General features: G+C 46.1%; 1 protein-coding gene across 6 annotated transcripts in view; it reads right to left on the minus strand.

Moving 5' to 3' along the window:
- Positions 1-7,682: 7,682 nt before the first annotated feature.
- Positions 7,683-22,147, minus strand: part of SLC23A2 (solute carrier family 23 member 2) — a 51,535-nt gene continuing 37,070 nt past the window's right edge. For all 6 annotated transcript variants that reach the window (XM_086865497.1, XM_086865499.1, XM_086865501.1 and 3 more), the window contains 8 exons: positions 20,270-20,390; positions 19,663-19,819; positions 15,455-15,602; positions 14,291-14,396; positions 10,452-10,581; positions 10,205-10,342; positions 9,018-9,113; positions 7,683-8,001 (listed from right to left, as the gene is read on the minus strand). In XM_086865497.1, coding sequence (XP_086721623.1) covers positions 7,772-8,001; positions 9,018-9,113; positions 10,205-10,342; positions 10,452-10,581; positions 14,291-14,396; positions 15,455-15,602; positions 19,663-19,819; positions 20,270-20,390 — 1,126 coding nt within the window. In that variant the 3' untranslated portion in view covers positions 7,683-7,771. The remainder of the gene's footprint in view (positions 8,002-9,017; positions 9,114-10,204; positions 10,343-10,451; positions 10,582-14,290; positions 14,397-15,454; positions 15,603-19,662; positions 19,820-20,269; positions 20,391-22,147) is intronic.

The following is a 22,147-nucleotide window of genomic DNA, read 5'->3' on the forward strand; positions in this document are numbered from 1 at the left end:
GGAGTTTGGGGGAATCTGGGGGAAATTTGGGGAGAGTTTGGGAGAATTTGGGGGAATTTGGGGGAGTTTGGGGAGAGTTTGGGGGAATTTGGGGGAATTTGGGGGAGTTTGGGGAGAGTTTGGGGGAATTTGGGGGAATTTGGGGGAGTTTGGGGGGAGTTTGGGGGAGTTTGGGGGCATTTGGGGGAGTTTGGGGGAGTTTGGGGGAATTTGGGGAGAGTTTGGGGAAGAATTTGGGGGAATTCAGTATTCCAGAGGAGCAGTGGCCGTGTCCCTCCTCCTTTGTCTCCTCCTGACCTTTCCCAGCGCTTTGTGGCTTCTCTGGGCTTTATTTTTTTTTTCTTTTGAAGGAATTTGCCTAGAAACAGCCCACACGAAAAGGAAAAAAAAAAAAAACCCAAAAAACCCCAAAACAAAGAATTAATCAAAGCAGCTGCTTGAGCCAAACAAATCTCTGCAGGCACAGACTGGAATGGGCCTTTTTCTCCCTTATTTTCCTGAATTTTTATGTAAAATACGCAGAATTCTGGCTGGGGGAGGCTCTGACTCGGCGGGGCAGGGTGAGGATTGATATTCCAGCAGCATCCCCAGGGCTGGCAGGGATGAGAGGCCCTTTGTGGTGGGGAGAGAGGACAATGGAGCTCGCCCCAAAGCCCCGGGATTCGGCCTCAGAGCTGCCCCTGACCCTCAGCTCGTGGGGTGGACGCAAAGAGGAAAATCAAATTAAATCTGGGGCTTGAGGTGGGCACCTGCAGGAGCACAGGGGGGTCTTGGCTGAGGAATTGGGGTTAAATCCTGGTTTTTTTGCTGTGTTCTGCTGGCGGTGGGGGGAGGCTGGGGCTCGGATGGGGGGGATTTATTTACCAAACCCAGGGAATCGGAGCCGTTCCTGCCCCGGGAGGCACCGCAGCAGGGGGGTGAGATCCAGGAGGGAAGGAGAGCAGGATTCCCACCCCTGGGGGCTCCCAAAATCCCCCAGGAAGGGGCAAAAAGGAAATTCTGAATTAACCAGAACACCAAAGATCCCTGTCCAACCTCGAGCTTTGTGATTTATTCCTGCCAAGGACCTCGGCCTGACCCCAGAATAAAGCACCAGCTCCAAAATGATCCAAAATGATCCAAAATAATTCTCTAAAATTCTCCAAAATTCTCCAAAATTCCCCAAAATTCCCCAAAATTCAATTATTTCCCCCCCAGACCAAGCAAAAATCCCTCCTTTCCCACCCCAGCAGCTTCTGGTGGTTTCAGCTTTAAGCCCCCCCAGCCCTGGGGGCTCCCAAAATCCCCCAGGAAGGGGCAAAAAGGAAATTCTGAATAAACCAGAACACCAAAGATCCCTGTCCAACCTCGAGCTTTGTGATTTATTCCTGCCAAGGACCTTGGCCTGACCCCAGAACAAAGCACCAGCTCCAAAATTATCCAAAATAATTCTCCAAAATTCCCCAAAATTCAATGATTTCCCCCCCAGACCAAGCAAAAATCCCTCCTTTCCCACCCCAGCAGCTTCTGGTGGTTTCAGCTTTAAGCCCCCCCCAGCTGATCGTGGGTAATTCCTTCCATTGGGAAGAAATCAATCAATCAATCAATCAATCAATCAATGATGGAATTCCCAGAGGAGCTGCCATGGCAGGGGGGGCTCTGGGTGGGATTTTTCCCTTCCAGGATCCTGGAATTCCGTGGATTCCCCACCGAAGGAATTGCTGAGGCCACACTGCATCTATGCCCGCGTTTATTTATACTGAACAGCTTTAAAAATACAGAATAAAATAGCTTTATCTACTATTATTCACAACATCTGGTCCAAATATTACATTTTTAAATATTTAGTTGTTTAATGAAGCGATGTTAGGAAACAACAACAACAACAACAAAAAAAAGGAATAATAATAATAATAATAATAATAAAAAAAAAGAACTCAGTGAAAGAATTACACATCTTGGAACGAGAGAAAAATCAAACACACCCCACCCCTCCCTCCCCAAAAATTAAACTTTTGCTGTTGAACAAAGAAAGTTTTACAGCCAAAGTCGGTCACGAAAAGTCATGGAAAAAGCAAAATTGATCCCCACCGCCCAAGAACAGTCAATAGTTTGTTACGCCAGAGGTTCCGAACAGACAAACACAGGAATTTTTATTTGGACTGGGATTGCCCAGGAAGGGCAGAGGCCACCCGAGCTCTCCCCGCTGCCCCGGAGGGTGCGGGAATTCCAGGCAGGAATTTCAACATGGAATTTCAACAAGGAATTTCAGCAGGAATTTCAACATGGAATTTCAACACGGAATTTCAGCAGGAATTCCAGCATTAATTCCATCAGGAATTCCAACCAGGAATTCCAACCAAGAATTCCAGCCAGGAGTTCCATCAGGAATTCCAACCAGAAATTCCAACAGGAATTCCAACCAGGGATTCCAGCCAGGAATTCCAACCAGGAATTCCAACCAGGAGTTCCAACCAGGAATTCCAGACATGAATTCCAACCAGGAATTCCAAGCAGGAATTTCAGCAGGAATTCCAACCAAGAATTCCAGCCAGGAGTTCCATCAGGGATTCCAACCAGGGATTCCAGAAGGAATTCCATCAGGAATTCCAGCCAGGGATTCCAACCAGGGATTCCAGCAGGAATTTCAGCCAGGAATTTCAGCCAGGAATTCCAACCAGGGATTCCAGCCAGGAATTCCAACCAGGGATTCCAACCAGGGATTCCAACCAGGGATTCCATCAAGAATTTCAGCCAGGAATTCCAACCAGGGATTCCATCAGGAATTTCAGCCAGGAGTTCCAACCAGGGATTCCAACCAGGGATTCCAGAAGGAATTCCAGCCAGGGATTCCATCAAGAATTCCAGCCAGGGATTCCAACCAGGGATTCCAACCAGGGATTCCAACCAGGAATTCCAGCCAGGAGTTCCAGCCAGGGATTCCAGCAGGAATTCCAGCCAGGAGCGCTCCTGGTGGCTCCAGCACCGATCCCAACTCTCCGCCAGCCCCGGATCCTCCCCGGGGCTCCCCAAATCCCACCCAAACCGCCCCAAATTCTCGCTGCAGAAATGGAGAGCGACCCCCCCAGCCCCGCTGCCCCAGCTTGGGAAAAGGAAAGGGGAAAAAATGGGGGAAAAAAAGCAGCTTTTGGTTGAAGAAGGCGTGAGGTGAGGGTGGAGCTGGTGGCCCCGGCTGCTGGGCTGGGCTGGAGGGCTCGGCCGGAGGAGGAGACACCACCAGAGCCCAAAATGAGAAAATTCCCCCCATTTCTGGGCTGGGAATCCACGCCGCGCTCGCTGCCGCTCCTCGGGGCTCCGCTCCCCGCCAGGGCTCGGGCAGGAACACAGAACACGGTAAATAAAGTATACACAACCCCATAGATTCGTCAATGAAGAAATTCTACCATCACATGACATTGTCATGACACTCATACCACTCCCTCCCAGGAAAACGCCGTCGTCCTGAGCGGAAATGTTATTTTTTTTTTTCTCTTAATATATGGAAATAAAATATTCATGTACAAACCAAGCTGTCGTATTTCAAGTCAGTATTAAAAGGCAATAAAAGCAAATTTGGGGGTTGGAAAGGTTGAGCTTTCTGAGCGAGGTACGTGGTGAAGTCCCTCCAATGGAAAAGTTAATCAGTCAGATTATTAGTAATTTCTACAGGTGTAATTCGCAAGTATTTCCTTTAGAAAATGTTTCAATATGTCAGCAAGAACCCTTGATTCAACCTAAAAAAAGAATAAAAAATAAAAAATACAAGAAAATTGAAATTTGAAAAGGACAAAAATGCCGAGTTTGTTTGCAGACACGGATGCCGTCTCTGGTGTGACAAAATGCGATTTGCACCGTGGGTATTTGCGTTCCCTCGGAGGATTCGGGAGTTTCTCGCTGTCCCCTCGCTCGCTCTCAGCCGGCAGCCGGCCCCGGCTGCTGGAAAGGCAGGGGAGCACGGAGAGGAAAATCCAGCCTTGAGTTGTCAGCTCACAGCCGGAGTCCTTCATCTTCCTCCTGCAGCCTCATCTTCCTCCTGCAGCCTCTTCCTCATCCTGCAGCCTCATCTTCCTCCTCCTGCAGCCTCATCTTCCTCCTGCAGCCTCTTCCTCATCCTGCAGCCTCTTCCTCATCCTGCAGCCTCATCTTCCTCCTCCTGCAGCTTCATCTTCCTCCTCCTGCAGCCTCATCTTCCTCCTCCTGCAGCTTCATCTTCCTCCTCCTGCAGCCTCATCTTCCTCCTCCTGCGGCCTCATCTTCCTCCTGCAGCCTCTTCCTCCTCCTGCAGCTTCATCCTCATCCTCATCCTACTGCAGCCTCATCTTTCTCCTGCAGCTTCATCCTCATCCTGCAGCCTCTTCCTCATCCTCCTGCAGCTTCATCTTCCTCATCCTGCAGCCTCATCTTCCTCCTGCAGCTCTGCAGCTTCATCCTCATCCTCCTGCAGCTTCATCCTCCTCTTGCAGCCCCATCCTCATCCTCCTGCAGCCCCATCCTCCTGCAGCCCTGCAGCCTCTTCCTCATCCTCCTGCAGCTTCATCTTCCTGCAGCTTCATCCTGCAGCCCCATCCTCCTGCAGCCTCTTCCTCATCCTCCTGCAGCTTCATCCTCCTCTTGCAGCCCCATCCTCATCCTCCTGCAGCCCCATCCTCCTGCAGCCCTGCAGCCTCTTCCTCGTCCTCCTGCAGCCTCATCTTCCTCCTGCATCCCCATCCCCATCCCATCCCTGCCCGCAGCCCAGCGCAGCCCCCGGCTCCCCAGGATGTCACCGCAGCCCCCTGGGAGGGGGAGCAGGAGGAGAAGGGGAAGCAGGAGAAGGGTTTGGGGTCCAAAATCCCTTCACCCTCACCAACCCGGGCTGGACTCGGGGATTTCCCCCCAGGAGCAGCAGCAGGAGCCCCAGGGAGGGACAGGGGAGCTGAGCCCCAGGGAGGGACAGGGGAGCTGCTCCTCCCTGCTGTGCCCACCCCAGGCAGCTCCTCCTGTGCGTCCCCGAGCCCGGGGCTCACCCTGAACCATCCACCCTGGGGCAAGGGGGATCTGTCCCACTCCTGGATCCAAACCCAATTCCCAATTCCAGCTGCTGCCCTCTGCTCTCAGGGGCACGGATCACAGCAAGAATTCAATCCAACAGGGATTGAAACCTGCTGGGGGAACCGGGGTGAGACAGAACCAGCCCAGGATTTGCTGCCCTGGCCTTGGGGCATGGATCACAGCAAGAATTCAATCCAAGCTGCTGGGGAACCGGGGTGAGACAGAACCAGCCCAGGATTTGCTGCCCTGGCCTTGGGGCACAGATCACAGCAAGAATTCAATCCAACAGGGATTGAAACCTGCTGGGGGAACCAGGGTGAGACAGAACCAGCCCAGGATTTGCTGCCCTGGCCTTGGGGAATCTCCACTGAGAGCCCCCCAGGAGTTGGAGACACAAACTCTGCTCTCCTCCCCTCCTCTCCCTGCAGTCAGCTGGAGATGGAGCAGCTTTTCCCTCCCTCTGCTTTTCCAGCTCTGGCATTTGGCATCAGCACCAGTTGATTTGTTGTTGTTTTGTTTCCCTTTAGGGGGGGTTTTTAACCCCCTGCCTGCCACGCAGCTTTGGCCGCACAGAAAACCGGGGAATTGGGAAGTTTTGTGCCCAAAGCGTGCGCAGGCAGGAGTGGGAACCCCAACACCTCCCTGCCTGGAGAGGAAACACTGAAAAATGAGCGAAAATCACTTTTTTTTTTCACAGGCAAACCAAGCTCCTCTAGCACACAACCAACTCTTCCCACCGGGCCTCGCGTCCAGCCGACAGCAAGGCCGCAAACTACTGAAAGTTCCCCGAAGGAAGCAGGAACAAAGGCATGCTTGGGCACGGGAAAAGCGGGATAAAACAGTTTCTGGAAACATCCATGGCATGCTGAGAACGATACCCACGGAACCATCCCGACCCCACGCTGCTCGGATCCGCCAAGCTCCGTCCTCGCCCTCCCCACCCCGACCCCGTCCATGCTTCAATAACCCAGAAGGAATTCAGAGAAAACAGAGTTCCTGTGCTCCTGCCCAGCAGTCAAAACTTGGATAAATCCATCAGGGCCTCACAGGGTTTGTGGTTTTCCAGGAATACAAAAGGCAAAGCACCGTAGAGCGTTACTGGCCTCGAAATCACATTACACAACATTTCCCTGATCGTCTCCACAGCTGAAAACGCTTTTGGGGGGGCCACAATGAAGTCTAAAACTAACTTGCAATAGTAAGAACATTAAACAGGAATAAAACTGTTCATGGTGAATGCATGATGAGAGTGAACACCCACATAACAGCAGAGCTGAGACCGTTCCAGGAAAGGAAAAATAAACAACATTTATCTGAGTGGTGCCCTGGCTGGAGCCGATACCCGTGAGGCCAGCAGGTGGGTGAGGCTGGCAGGTGTGGTGTCTCTGCTGTCCCAAACCCCATTCCTAGCGGGAATAAACCTCTGGAAAAACCCCCCCAGCAGGAGGAGAGCCTGGTGCAGCAGCGGAGGGCTGGGAGCACGTTAATTAAGCTGCTGTTAATTGGTTGGAGCTGCTGGGTTCATCAGCATTTCTGGCCAGGAGACACGGTGCTGGACTGGAAAGTTCCTCCAGGTCCTGTCTGAGCGCAGTTTCCCATCCCTGGAACGCCCCAAAGTGAGAAATGCTGTGAATAAAGTGAATAAAATCAATAAAAAAGCTGCTGCAGCACTGAGCCAGCCAAAGTCACCTGGTTTTCAAGGGCAAAGTTATTCCAGAAAGTTCCTGTCTGAGCAGTGGCTGTGCCACTGGAATTGTTGGAGTCTGGAATACAGAGTTTGAGCCCTTGTTTCTGATACTTGGTTACAAGATCTAGAAAAACACTGAATTTCATTTAATATGAAATTTATCAACGTGTTTTCACGGTGATACGTGAAAACAAATGTTAGATAGGAAAAGTTTAAGTGTGTAGATTATAAAGTTTTTTTTTGGGTGAAAAAGTTAGTTTAGAGAACAGGAGAGAAGGTGGAGGATTTAAGGTGTTGTCTCTTGTCCTTCTTGTCTCCTGTTCTCTAAACAAACTTTTTCACCCAGTGATTTAAAAAGCTTTCTAATCTACACACTTACACTTTTATTTTTCTATCTAAGTTTAACATTTGTTTTCACGTATCACCATGAAAACACGTTGATAAATTTCATATTAAATGAAATTCAGTGTTTTTCTAGATCTTACAACTAAGTATCAGAAACAAGGGCTCAAACTCTGTATTCCAGACTCCAACAGGAATCACAGATAATTCACTGAGCTCTCCTGACCTGCCAGCTGAGGAGGTGGAATGTGCAAATCACTGAGCAGCATAGCAGCATCTCTGGGACTCCACATGGTCAGAAGGAAATCATTTTCTCCTCTGCTCTCTTTTCCTCCTGCTCTGAGTTTCAGCTTTCCTCGGCAGAACCAACCCTGAGGGTTTCAATGAAATCACCAGAAAAAGGAAAGCTTTGCAGCAGAACCTCCACAGCTCCACCTAAACCCCTTCCAAACCATCAGATTCAGGTGCACAGCTCTCTACAACTCCCCAAAACCAGCTGGATTTGCCCCAGAGACACCAGACCTGGCTCCCACCACCCACAGCAGGAAAAGCTTATTTATTTTTCTTTTTTTTTCTTTTTTTTTTTCTTTTTTTTTTTTGTTAAATCTGTCTCAGCTCTGGTTCCAGAATTTAAATGCAGATATACAAAACATATATTTTAATGCTTCTTAATCAGCAAGAAACTGCAAATACATCTTTGACTACAACTAGATAATATAATTTCAGCTAAGGCTATACTGTAGCTTCTGAGTCTTCTGAACTCCTGCAGTTACTGCTTTTCCTGAAGCCTTTCCACGTGTACCCCACGAAGGTGGGGCTGATGGGCAGGAAGCTGAAACACCTGTATTTTTTAATGAAGTTCATGCCAAAAGGCAGATCATAGGTCTCCATGCCATCCAGGGATTTGCTTCCTTTGCCGATCCCCTTCTTCCATTTCCGAATTCCTCGCTCTTCGGGGCTTCCTGGGAACCAGAATGAAAGGAGAGTGATGGGTTTGATCATGGATGTTTTTATATGAACACACAGGGATAAAGCAGGGCCTGGAAGAAGAAAGGAAACATCAAGGCTCAGCAGAGCTCTGGAGAGATCCTCCAGGCTCCTCAAACAGGGAAAATCACATTATCTGCTTCATTTTGTGACTGGAGGTCAAGGGAAATCTTCCCTCTGGAATGGAAGCAGGTCTGGATCTCCAAGCCAGCTCTGTCTCCTGGAGACTGCTCCGGTTTCTGTCAGCTCCTCTGGGTTTATCAGGACGGGATTTGAAGCTGGGAAGGATTGCAGGGATCTCGGGAGGGAGGGAGGGGGCAAGGACTGTGCTGCTGGGGGGGGACAGACAGCCCAAAACCAGGGGGATGCTGCTGCTGCTGCTGCTGCTGCTGCTGCTGCTGCTGCTGCTGCTGCTGCTGCTGCTGCTGCTGCTGCTGCTGCACCCCAGGGAATGCTGCTGCTGCTGCTGCTGCAGGGAGTGCAGCTTGGAACAGGGACAGGGAAGGGGACAGGGACAGGACAGGGATGGGGAAAGGGACAAGGGCAGGGAAAGGGACAGGGAAAGGGACAGGGATGGGAAAAGGGACAGGGAAAGGGACAGGACAGGGACAGGACGGGGACAGGAGCAGGGAAAGGGACAGGGAAAGGGACAGGGAAAGGGACAGGGAAAGGGATAGGACAGGGACAGAGACAGAACAGCGACAGGGACAAGGACAGGACAGGGACAAGGACAGGGACAAGGATAGGAGCAGGGACAGGGATAGGACAGGGACAGAACAGGGACAGGGACAAGAACAGGAACAAGAACAGGGACAGAACAGTGACAGGGACAGAACAGTGACAGGACAAGAACAGGGACAGGACAAGGACAAGAACAAGGAGAAGAACAGGGACAAGAACAAGGACAAGGACAGGACAAGAACAGTGACAGGGACAGGGACAGGACAAGAACAAGGACAAGAACAAGAACAGGGACAAGGCCAGGGCTCACCTGGGATGGTGTTGTCCAGCACGAAGGCGACGCAGCCCCCCACGAACATGGCTGTGGTGAGCAGGACGTTCAGCACCTGGTCAATGCCCGCTATTCCTGCAGCAACAGGGAAACCTCTGGGATTGGGATCCCCCAAATCCTGCTGATTCACACCCAGCCCCAGCAGGAACCTTTGTTCCTGAGCTGAGTGAGGGCTGTGCTCAGCAAGGGCACAGGAGACTTCCCCCAGTGCACAGCCACGGGACATTGTTCCCCAAAATGCAACTTGAGGAACTCCCAGCTGCTCACAGAAATGTCACAAAGCACCATTTTTGTAGTTCCTACTGCAGACACAACTAATCTGAGCTAAAGATCAGCTAAAGATCTTTTTCTAAGCAGAAAACCGTGAAATGGAGAAGTGAAACGTTCAGACTGCAAAATCATGGGGACTGAAATAATTCTTTTTACAGATCTTTGCTTTAGAAAGTGGCAAGAATTCACAGCCCCACTTATGGGAGAACACTGCATTAACCACGGAAAGCTTGAAGGATCTGCTTTTCTAACCACTTACAGCAAGATACACCCTGAAATCCTGGTCTGAAGGCATAGTGGAAAGAAAAGTCAGTTAATATTTCGTTTGAAACACCCCAAACAAACCCAAAGCAGTGAAATGTTTCCTCTGAGTCCATCTCTGGTGTGACACACACACTGCTTAGAACAGAAAACCCTCCCAGGGAACTCCCCAAAGATGGATGAACAATCTGCAGAGGGATTCACTAAAATGAAAACTCACACTCAGAACAGGTCTGAGTGACAAAAAGTTTCAACCCCAAACGATTCCCTCACCCTCTGAACTCTGCCTTGGTGTTTCCCCTTCATCTTTTAACATCATTTTACAGCTCACATTCATCCTTTCACATTTCCTTCCAGCCCAGCTGGTGACTGCCTCCTTCCTTACACCCAGAGACAGCAGGGAAGCTTCTGGAACATTCCCTGCAGGTCTCAAGCTCCCAGTGAATTCTCTGAGCTTGTCTGGACCTACAGCCTTTCCTGTCTGCTGGGACTGGGGTGTGAAATGTCAAAAATCATTTGGGATTTCCCCTGGTGATTTGGGTTTCCTCTTTCCCGACCTTTTCCCTGCTCCTGGATGGATTTCCCAGGGGAAAACAAGGCAGAGATGTCGGTGTGAAGGAGCAGGAGAGCCCTACCTGTGACCAGGGGGTTCTGTTTGAGATAGCTGGGCAGGACCAGCCCGAAGAAAATGGAAAACCCCAGCACGAAGAGATTCCGGGAGGAATTCAGATCGATGAACTGCAGGTTGGACAGACCCACGGCCGTGATCATCCCTGAACACACACAATAAAAAAAACAGCTTTTAGATAAGGGTTTATCCTTCAAAAACCAAGCAGAAAAACCTTTAGGGAGAGGGATGAGGGGCAGGAACCCCGCCCTTACCGAAGAGGGTGCAGAAGAGAGCCCCCAGCACGGGGTCGGGCAGGGATGCGAAGAGCGCGCTGAACTTGCCCACCATGCCCAGCAGCAGCATGAACGCTGCTCCGTACTGGATCACCCTGCGGCTGCCAACCTGCAGGGGAACAGCAGAGAAAGCCCTGCCTCAGCTCTGCACACACCCAGATCCGTACTGGATCACCCTGCGGCTGCCAACCTGCAGGGGAACAGCAGAGAAAGCCCTGCCTCAGCTCTGCACACACCCTGAAGTGGCCACTTCTCGTCTGAGCTCGCCCCTGTGTTTCCTTCTGGTGCTGGAGATGAGCTCAGCCCTTGCCCTGGGGCTGGGGGGCACCAGGACAGCCCCAAAAAACACCTGGAAGGGCCAGAATGGTCAGGAAATGTGGTGGGACCCAGAGGGAAAGAGAGAAAAATGGGAAAACCATGCTGAGGAGAGATTTGCCAAGGCAAATTCTTCAATTCTCTTCCTGCCACAAACAGGCAAATTCTTCAATATTAATCCTGCCAGAATCAGGCAAATTCTTCAATATTAATCCTGCCAGAATCAGGCAAATTCTTCAATTCTAATCCTGCCACAAACAGGCAAATTCTTCAATTCTCTTCCTGCCACAAACAGGAAACTTCTTCAATTCTAATCCTGCCAGAATCAGGCAAATTCTTCAATTCTCTTCCTGCCACAAACAGGCAAATTCTTCAATATTAATCCTGCCAGAATCAGGCAAATTCTTCAATTCTAATCCTGCCACAAACAGGCAAATTCTTCAATTCTAATCCTGCCAGAAAAAGGCAAATTCTTCAATTCTCTTCCTGCCACAAACAGGAAACTTCTTCAATTCTAATTCTGCCAGAATCAGGCAAATTCTTCAATTCTAATCCTGCCAGAATCAGGCAAATTCTTCAATTCTAATTCTGCCAGAATCAGGCAAATTCTTCAATTCTAATTCTGCAGAATCAGGCAAATTCTTCAATTCTCTTCCTGCCACAAACAGGAAAGTTCTTCAATTCTAATCCTGCCAGAATCAGGCAAATTATGCAGTTCTAATTCTGCCACAAACAGGCAAATTCTTCAATTCTCTTCCTGCAGAATCAGGCAAATTCTTCAATTCTAATCCTGCCACAAACAGGCAAATTCTTCAATTCTCTTCCTGCCACAAACAGGCAAATTCTTCAATTCTAATCCTGCCACAAACAGGCAAATTCTTCAATTCTAATTCTGCCACAATCAGGCAAATTCTTCAATTCTCTTCCTTGGCAGGAGCTGCTTTAGCCCCAGCTAACCAGAGTTCATTGATCTTCCTCTCATCAAATCAAACAAAGCTCTTTGCAGCGCCTCCATCCTGCTGAATTTCAACTCTAAATGTAATTAAACACCGATTTTGAGGCAGGAAACGCCCTGGGATCTGCAGCACTGAGGTTTTCCCTTCCCTTATCAACAGCAGAGGATTTCTGGGCTGAAATTCCACCTGAAGCTGGAGAAGTGCTGGGTTTTGGGGATGAATTTGGGGCAGGAATTCAGCAGAGGCTGCTGCAGAGCCTTCCACTTCTTCAACCTTCCACTGCTCCAGCCTCTAATTTCATTTACATTTCATTTCTTCTTCATTTCATTTCTTCTTCATTTCATTTCTTCTTCATTTCATTTCTTCTTCATTTCATTTCTCCTTCATTTCATTTCTCCTTCATTTCATTTCTTCTTCATTTCATTTCTCCTTCATTTCATTTCATTTTTTTTTGCTCATCAAAAAAAACCCCACAAAGTGCTGTTAATTCATCTCAAACCCCATGAAGTAACAATAGGAGCAGAACAGAATAAACCTTTATTTTAAGGGTTTTTTCCCTGATCAAAACTTCTCCTAGGAGATTTCCAGCTGGATGTGCAGACAGCAGATGGAGCTGTTAGTGCTGAATTGCAAATTCAGCCAGCAGAATCACCCTTTGTGCAGGAGAGGGAATGGCTGAGGACAAATCTATCATTGATACAGGATCTAAATTTATATAATTTATACAGATCTAAATGTGTATCATTGATACAGGATCCAAATTTATATAATTTATACAGATCTAAATGTGTATCATTGATACAGGATCTAAATTTATTATCATTGATACAGGATCTAAATGTGTATCATTTATACAGGATCTAAATTTATTATCATTTATACAGGATCTAAATTTATATAATTTATACAGATCTAAATGTGTATCATTGATACAGGATCTAAATTCATTATCATTTATACAGGATCTAAATTTATTATCATTTATACAGATCTAAATGTGTATCATTGATACAGGATCTAAATTTATTATCATTGATACAGGATCTAAATGTGTATCATTTATATGTGATCTAAATTTATTATCATTTATACAGGATCTAAATGTGTATCATTTATATGTGATCTAAATGTGTATAATTGATACAGGACCTAAATGTGTATAATTGATACAGGATCTAAATATATAATTGATACAGATCTAAATGTATATAATTGATACAGGATCTAAATGTGTATCTTTTATACAGATCTAAATGTATATAATTTATACAGATCTAAATATGTATAATTGATACAGGATCTAAATGTATATAATTTATACAGATCTAAATACATAATTTATACAGATCTAAATACATAATTTATACAGATATAAATGTATATAATTGATACAGATCTAAATGTATATAATGATACAGGATCTAAATGTGTATAATTTATACAGATCTAAATACATAATTGATACAGATCTAAATGTATCTAATGATACAGATCTAAATGTATATAATTGATACAGATCTAAATGTATATAATGATACAGGATCTAAATGTGTATAATTGATACAGATCTAAATACATAACTGATACAGATCTAAATGTATATAATTGATACAGATCTAAATGTATATAATTGATACAGATCTAAATGTGTATAATTGATACAGATCTAAATGTATATAATGATACAGGATCTAAATGTGTATAATTTATACAGATCTAAATACATAATTGATACAGATCTAAATGTATATAACTGATACAGATCTAAATGTATATAATTGATACAGATCTAAATGTATATAATTGATACAGATCTAAATGTATATAATTGATACAGATCTAAATGTATCTAATGATACAGGATCATCAGTGGATGAGTTTCTGGAAGAGCAGGACATTTCTACCCCTGCACAAAGGATTTCAGGTTCAACACCCAACAAGCTGGATCAATTCTCAGCACAAATCACACAATATTCTGATATTTCTGATATTCTGATATTCCTTATCAACTTTGAATTAACATCATCAGGCAGATTCCTGCAGCCTCATCCAGAGCAATTCCTCAAGTGTTTTGTGGAGCAGCATCACAATAAATACATAAACCCCTGATGAAAATATTCAAATGGAATATTTTAGGGTTTATTTATCTCTGAAATGAGCCCTGGGCCTGTGAAATGTCCCAGCACAGACACAGATAAAACCCAAACACCTCAAGCTGCGTTTTACTGAGTCAGGCATTAAAAAAAAAATTCCTACTGATGCTTTCAGACACCAAAAATCACCGATTTTTACAGAATTTACAGTGTTTATGCCTCAGCTCAAACCACCCTGGGCTGCCTGGGCTTCCCAAGAGAGATTTTGTGTAGCAGCATCTGATTTATGGGGAAATAATAAAATAAAATAAAATAATCCTCTGAATAAAAGGAGTTTTTGAGGTCCTGATGTAACAGCAATGTGTTTTTCTCAGATAAAGAGCTGGTACAGAAAGATGTGGGAAGTCCTGGAAGAGGATGATGAAGAACACAGAGTAAATAAAATAAAATTCACCTTTGTGATGCCCAGGACTCCAATGTTGGGGCTGGAAGAGGTGGATCCGTTCCCTGTCCCAAAAACTCCGTCCAGAACGCAGGAGAGCCCCTCGATGAAAATCCCCCTGGGAACCCCAAACAGTCACAGCATCACTGAGGGATGATCACTGATCCATCAAATAATTATTTTAATTCAAGTTTCAAGCTCTAACACACCTGGAAAATACATTTGAGTTCTGTTTCCTCAGGCTTAGGTCCCCACGTTATTAAAGTGGGGAAATGATGTAAAAAATTCAAATAAAATTGAGGAAATTATATAAAAAATTCAAATAAAAATGGGGAAATGATATAAGAAAATTCAAATAAAATTGGGGAAATGATATAAAAAAATGCAGATAAAACTGGGGAAATTTTATAAAAATTCAAATAAAACTGGGGAAATTATATAAAAAATTGAAATAAAATTGGGGAAATTATATAAAAAATTCAAATGAAACTTGGGAAACTTTATAAAAAATTCAAATGAAACTGGGGAAATAATATAAAAAATTCATAAAAAATTGGGGAAATGATATAAAAAATTCAAATAAAATTGGGGAAATTTTATAAGAAATTCAAATAAAACTGGGAAATTATATAAAAAATTGAAATAAAACTGGGGAAATTATATAAAAAATTCAAATAAAATCAGGTTAATGATATACAAAATTCAAATAAAAATGGGGAAATTATATAAAAAAATTCAAATAAAATTAGGGAAATTATATTAAAAAATTGAAATAAAATTGGGGAAATTATATAAAAAATTGAAATAAAATCGGGGAAATTATATAAAAAATTCAAATGAAACTGGGGAAATCATACAAAAAATTGAAATAAAATTGGGGTAATTATATAAAAAATTGAAATAAAATTGGGGAAATTATAAAAAAAAATCAAATAAAACTTCAGAGCCTCTCTTTGTTTCTAAACCTCATTCCAAGTGATTTTGGCAACCCCAATTGCACCACCAGAGTTCTGTAAGGAAATAATCCAAGCTCCATCCTGCATTTCAGATCCTGGGCTCTCGTGTTTGACCAAGCCAAGATTTCATCTCGGAGCACATCCCGTCTTATCCCAAGGTGGGGAAAAATGGTAAAAACCCAAGAACTGAGGAAATGAGGTATTTGTGGTTTGGCCAGACCTGTTGATGGCGTGGATGGGAGGAGGAGGAGCACAGGACAGGCGGGCACAGGCGTAGTAATCCCCGATGGACTCGATGATGCTGGCGACGACGGCGCTCAGCATCCCGATCACCCCCGCAGCAGAGATGGTGGGCAGCCCCCACTGAACTGTGGAGAGAGGGAAAATGGGATCTCTCCTGCCCCCAGGAAACGGCCTGGCTACGAAACAGACGGGAATCTGATGGGGCTGTGCAGTGGTTTGGGTTGGGAAGGATTCTATCAACCATCGAGTTCTGCTCGTGCTGGATTTTATGGCCCATCAGTGCTGCTCGATCCCTGCAGGGATGGGGACTCCAGCCCTGCTTTCAGCCCTTCTGGGCAAGAAACATTCCCCAATTTCCACCCTGGGCCTCCCCTGGGCCAGCCTGAGGCCGTTCCCTGGGATAAAATCCCAAATCCCCCCTGGCAGGGACTTGTGCAGAGCCAGAAATTCCCCCTGAGCCTCCTTTGCTCCAGCCTGAGCCCCTTCCCAGCTCCCTCAGGAATTCTCCATTCCCTTCCCAGCTCCCTCAGCAATTCTCCATTCCCTTCCCAGCTCCCTCAGGAATTCTCCATTCCCTTCCCAGCTCCCTCAGCAATTCTCCATTCCCTTCCCAGCTCCCTCAGGAATTCTCCAGCCCCTTCCCAGCTCCCTCAGGAATTCTCCAGCCCCTTCCCAGCTCCCTCAGGAATTCTCCATTCCCTTCCCAGCTCCCTCAGGAATTCTCCATCCCTTTTCCAGCTCTCTCAGGAATTCTCCATTCCCTTCCCAGCTCCTCCAGGAATTCTCCATCCCTTTCCCAGCTCCCTCAGGAATTCTCCATTCCCTTCCCAGCTCCCTCAGGAATTCTCCATCCCTTTCCCAGCTCCCTCAGGAATTCTCCATTCCCTTCCCAGCTCTCTCAGGAATTCTCCATCCCTTTCCCAGCTCTCTCAGGGATTCTCCAGCCCTTTCCCAGCTCCATTCCCTGCCCTGGACACGCTCCAGCCCCTCCATGCCCTCGTCCTGTGACCCTGGGGTTGAGGTGTGGCCTCCCCAGAGCCCAGCAATGTTTATTTATCTCTGATGGAAACAACAAACTCTCCTCACTCTAACACAGGCTGGCAAGTCCAAGGAGATGAAAGGAGCAAAGGAAAAAACGCCAAAGCAGCTGCTTTGATCACACTTGGAAAAATCCCAGAGAACCACAAAACCCCACTAAAAAAAAAAAAAAAAAAAATAAAATAAATTCCTCCTGTTCAGGAATCAGGAATTTGAGCTAGAGCTTGTGAGAAAACAATTCTGGGCAGTGAGGAAAATGCCATTTAATTGTTGTTGCTCCAAAAAACTCACTTTGGTCCCAAGTTTAGTCTACCAAAGAGGAGGGCAACAAGCAGCTCTGATCGCTGCACAAACACCTCCCAGCCCCACTTCTGCAGCAGAGAAAATAAGATTAATCCAAGCCTGCAGAAAAGCCTGGCAGGTTTTCCACAGCAATTGCCTCGATGCTTTTTATCTCTTTGGAAAGAGATGAGCTTCCTGCAACAAAGGGAGCTCCAGGCACACGAGAGTGAATGAACCCCACAAAAAAACCAAAGAGCTGATCAGGGTGGGGAAGCTTTCCTCCTCCTCCTTTCCCAAAAGCTCCTATTCTGCATCTGCTGCTTTAGAAGGGGTTTATTTTGAGAAGCAAAGCCATGTGGAAAACCACAAGGAAGCTGCCTCATCCCAAGTGTGGTAATTCCCATAATTCTGTCCTAAAAGGATATCATTCCCCAGTTACCCCGTTCATTGCTGAAGGGTGAAGTTGAGCGAGCTCATGCCACACTCCCAGCCTCTAACAGCTTCAAAATTAGATGTGGCCACCATAAAAACACATCCACAGCATCCAGAACAATGTGAAGTGTTTGGTGCTCTCCTGGAAATAACTCCAGTCCTCTGCTGAGCAGGGTTTGTCCATGAAAATGTGAAATGTTTGGTGCTCTCCTGGAAATAATTCCTCTTTCCTCTGCTGAGCAGGGTTTGTCCATAAAAATGTGAAGTGTTTGGTGCTCTCCTGGAAATAATTCCTCTGCTCTCTGCTGAGCAGGGTCTAGCCATGAAAATGTGAAGAGTTTGGTGCTCTCCTGGAAATAATTTCAGCCCTCTGCTGAGGAGGGTTTGTCCATAACAATGTGAAATGTTTGGTGCTCTCCTGGAAATAATTCCACTGTCCTTTGCTGAGCAGGGCCTGTCCATAAAATGTCCATAAAAATGTGAAATGTTTGGTGCTCTCCTGGAAATAATTCCAGTCCTCTGCTGAGCAGAGTTTGTCCATAAAATGTCCATAAATGCCAAATGTGAAGAGTTTGGTGCTCTCCTGGAAATAATTCCTCTGCTCTCTGCTGAGCAGAGTTTGTCCATAAAATGTCCATAAATGCCAAATGTGAAGAGTTTGGTGCTCTCCTGGAAATAATTCCTCTGCTCTCTGCTGAGCAGAGTTTGTCCATAAAATGCCCATAAATGCCAAATGTGAAGAGTTTGGTGCTCTCCTGGAAATAATTCCCCTGCTCTCTGCTGAGCAGGGCCTGGCATTCTGTGACTTGCCCGTTCCAGCCCTGCCTTGGCAAGTCAGGGCATTTTCCTGTGCCCGTCCAGGAATGGGAGTGTTTGGGGCAGGGAGGTGCAGAGAGCTGGGAGGAACTCCCCACAGAATTCCTGGGACAGTGAGAGACCTCAGCAGAGCTGTAAGAACCCGTCCCTGTCACTGCAGAAGGTCTGACAGGATTGCCAAGGACAGACACACCAGCCAGCCCTGGGATTTCCACCTCACAGGGACGGTCACAAGAGTCACCCAGAAACTGCAAACTGCGGTTTCAGAACCTCAACCTCCCCTGGGGGACACCTGAGAGCATCAAGTGAAGAGGAAAACAAGGAAAAACCACCAGCAATGGGCGTGGGGTGTGCCAGAACCCTGGGATTGAAGAGCCAATTGATTGGTGTGTGCCAGAAGAGCCAATTGATTGGTGTGTGTGTCAGAACTCTGGAATTGAAGAGCCAATTGATTGGTGTGTGTCAGAACTCTGGAATTGGATTGAAGAGCCAATTGATTGATTGGTGTCAGAACCCTGGAATTGGATTGAAGAGCCAATTGATTGGTGTGTGCCAGAACTCTGGAATTGAACAGCCAATTGATTGGTGTGTGTGTGTCAGAACTCTGTTATTGGATTGAAGAGCCAATTGATTGGTGTGTGTCAGAAGAGCCAATTGATTGATTGGTGTCAGAACCCTGGAATTGAAGAGCCAATTGATTGGTGTGTGCCAGAAGAGCCAATTGATTGGTGTGTGTGTCAGAACTCTGGAATTGAAGAGCCAATTGATTGGGGTGTGTGTCAGAACTCTGTTATTGGATTGAAGAGCCAATTGATTGATGTGTGTCAGAACCCTGGAATTGAACAGCCAATTGATTGGTGTGTGCCAGAACTCTGGAATTGAACAGCCAATTGATTGATTGGTGTGTGTGTCAGAACTCTGTTATTGGATTGAAGAGCCAATTGATTGATTGGTGTCAGAACTCTGGAATTGAAGAGACAATTGATTGGTGTGTGTCAGAAGAGCCAATTGATTGGTGTGTGTGTCAGAACTCTGTTATTGGATTGAAGAGACAATTGATTGGTGTGTGCCAGAAGAGCCAATTGATTGGTGCATGTCAGAACCCTGGAATTGGATTGAACAGCCAATTGATTGATTGGTGTGTGTGTCAGAACCCTGGAATTGGATTGTAGAGCCAATTGATTGATGTGTGCCAGAAGAGCCAATTGATTGGTGTGTGCCAGAAGAGCCAATTGATTGGTGTGTGTGTCAGAACTCTGGAATTGAAGAGCCAATTGATTGATGTGTGTCAGAACTCTGGAATTGAAGAGCCAATTGATTGGTGTGTGTCAGAACTCTGGAATTGAAGAGCCAATTGACTGGTGTGTGCCAGAACTCTGTTATTGGATTGAAGAGCCAATTGATTGGTGTGTGTCAGAAGAGCCAATTGATTGGTGTGTGCCAGAAGAGCCAATTGATTGCTGCATGCCAGAACCCTGGAACTGGATTGAAGGGACCCTCCAGAGCCCCAGCCCCGCCACCAGCAGTACTCCCATTCCCAGATGGATCATCCAGGGGTTCTGGAATGCTCCACAGAGCCCCTGGAGCAGGGGGAATGGCTGTGCTGGGCACACTTACAGGGGTAGGGCACCTTGAACCAGGGGGCCACCAGCAGCACGCCGCGGCGCGCGTCCGTGCGCGCGTAGAAGCCGTACTTGGAGCTGTCCGGGGGGAAGACGTCGGTCACCGTGAAGATGAAGCACAGCAGCCACGACACCAGGATGGCCAGGATGATCTGGGGGACAGGAGGGGCAGGGGAGGGGGTGATTGGTGAGCCTGAGGAAGGTGCTGAACAAAGCCCCTGGGGTCAGAGCGATCCTCTCTCCCCTTCGAGGATCCCAGCTGCAAGGCTGGGGAAGCACGAGCAGCAGGGAGTTGTTCAGGTGAAAAGAGGTGATATCCATCAGTTATCAGCAGTTCTCAGGGCTCTGTTTAGCCTCTCACTGCACAAAGATCCATCCCTTCCTCCCCTCCCACATCCCCAGCAGCCCCTCAGCAGAGCGGCCACAAAATCAGAATATTTCCGTGTTTAATTTAATTTGGATTCAATAAATCCATTTCAGCTTTTATCTCACCACCCTGAGCGTTCTGCTGCTAAGAAAAATCAAAACCAAAGTAAAAAACAACCCTGAAACAGAAATTTTTGGGGTTTTTTTCCCCCAAAGGAAGAAAAAGTTGAACTTACAGGGAACATCTTGAAAAGCTGCAGCCTGTATGCCGTCCATCCCTTCTTGGATTTATAAATGGGCAAGGGGAATTTGACATTTCTGGCATACTGGGAAAACAACAACACCAGGAAAATAGTCCTGAGGAGAAGAGGAGGAGGGTGGGAACAGGAGAGAAACGTCATTAGCAACCATACACGATGAATTCTTCTCTTCAGACCCCTTGGAGGCACAACACAAATGCAGATATTTCGATTTAAGGCAGCAAAACGATCAGAATTATTATTTCCTCAAATGCCAAAACAGGATTAAATTTAAAATCCTGCAAAAGTCAGCATTCAGATCAAATGAATCAGGAACGGGCCCAGACTGAAGGGAGATTTTGAGTTAAAATTCCTGTGATCCAGGGTTGTAAAGCACAAAACTGGGGGGAAACAGTAAAATTGGAGGCCTGCACACAGTTAATTTTCACATTTCAAAGTTTGCACGAAACTCCAAAAGCACTTCAAACATTTCTGCCAGGGAAATTTTCAGAATCCATTCTTTTCAATATGAATATTTCACCAAACAGCTGCAAGTGAAGCAGAATGCCAGAAATCCCCAAGATTTGCTGCAAAGAGGAGTTCATCAGTATTAGATATCTCAATTATTAGGCACCATGAAACTGCCAAGCTCCTCCAGACATTAAAAATTAATTTTTTACAGCTAAAATGCACAGAAAAATCAGAAGCCAGGGCACTCCTGAATTCTGAACGAGCCAGAATTCTGCTCTGAAAGGGCCTCCCAAAGACTGGAGAAGCAAAGCCCTGCTGAAATCTGAGATTGTGTTTTTTGTATCAGCTGAGTTGAAAAATAAAAAGAGGATTTTCAGAGAGGAGAATCCCTCTTCTGTGCCCTGGATCAGGCACAAACCGGTTTTCCTCTCTTTCAGTCTCCAAGGAATGAGGAGGGGAGTTTACAGCCCTTGGAAGTCCAGGAGAAAAGGAGAACGCACATTTTTTCCATGCAGGAAATCCCAGAATCTGCCCCAAAATCTGCCCCAAAAATCCACCATGGGAGGATGGGCTCCACTCCCTCACACACCAGCCCTGAGGACAGGCAGATTTGGATTTTATTTAGCACAGAGTTGTTAAAAAAAAATACAATATTCCATTATTGCAGTGGGTTTTCTATCAGAGGGGAAACATCACCAAAAATCTGAATGCCCCAGGAAAATTTGGATAAACAAGCAAAGCCCAGCTCAGGGATAATTCCCTTTTTCACAAATCACAGTGAAAAGTGCTTTAGGGAATAATGGAAGGAGTCAGGTCAGGAATCTGTTTGGGAAACTGGGAATCCTGTCCAAGATGGATCTGCAGCTCTGCCACAGCGGATCCTGCAGGGCCAGGGAGAAAAAACCTTCATCTCACCACAGCAGCCAGGCCAATTCCAGCAGCCACATCTCACAGTTGTTCTCAACCACCCAGAGAACATTTTTCTGCATGGCAGAAGCCAGAAATACTTTATTGACTGGCTAATATTTAAATCTTGCTCCTGAATTGATTTATTTTATTTATTTTTTTTTCCCCATCTGCAGAAATGTCAACTTTAATTACACGTTTCCATGTTTGATTCATTTAACTTGAGTCCCAACTTGCACAGAATTTGTTTTACAGGCAAATAAAAGGTTCTTTTGGATCAGCTGCTTAATATAATAGAATCACAGAAACAGCCCTGATGCCAACACCCAAGATAAAAGAGAATTAAAGAGCCCTTTTAATCATAAGCTGCACTTACAGAATACTTTACATGTTCAAAGCACTGTGCAAACAGATTAGTGAGATCACAATCTGATCTCATCAAGGCATTCCTCCTGCCTCCAGAGCTGTTTCAGCCTCTTTTCTCCCCAAAATGGGGTT

This window comes from Cyanistes caeruleus, chromosome 29 (genome assembly GCF_971803275.1).
Source record: "Cyanistes caeruleus chromosome 29, bCyaCae1.hap1.1, whole genome shotgun sequence".
Lineage (NCBI taxonomy): Eukaryota > Metazoa > Chordata > Aves > Passeriformes > Paridae > Cyanistes > Cyanistes caeruleus.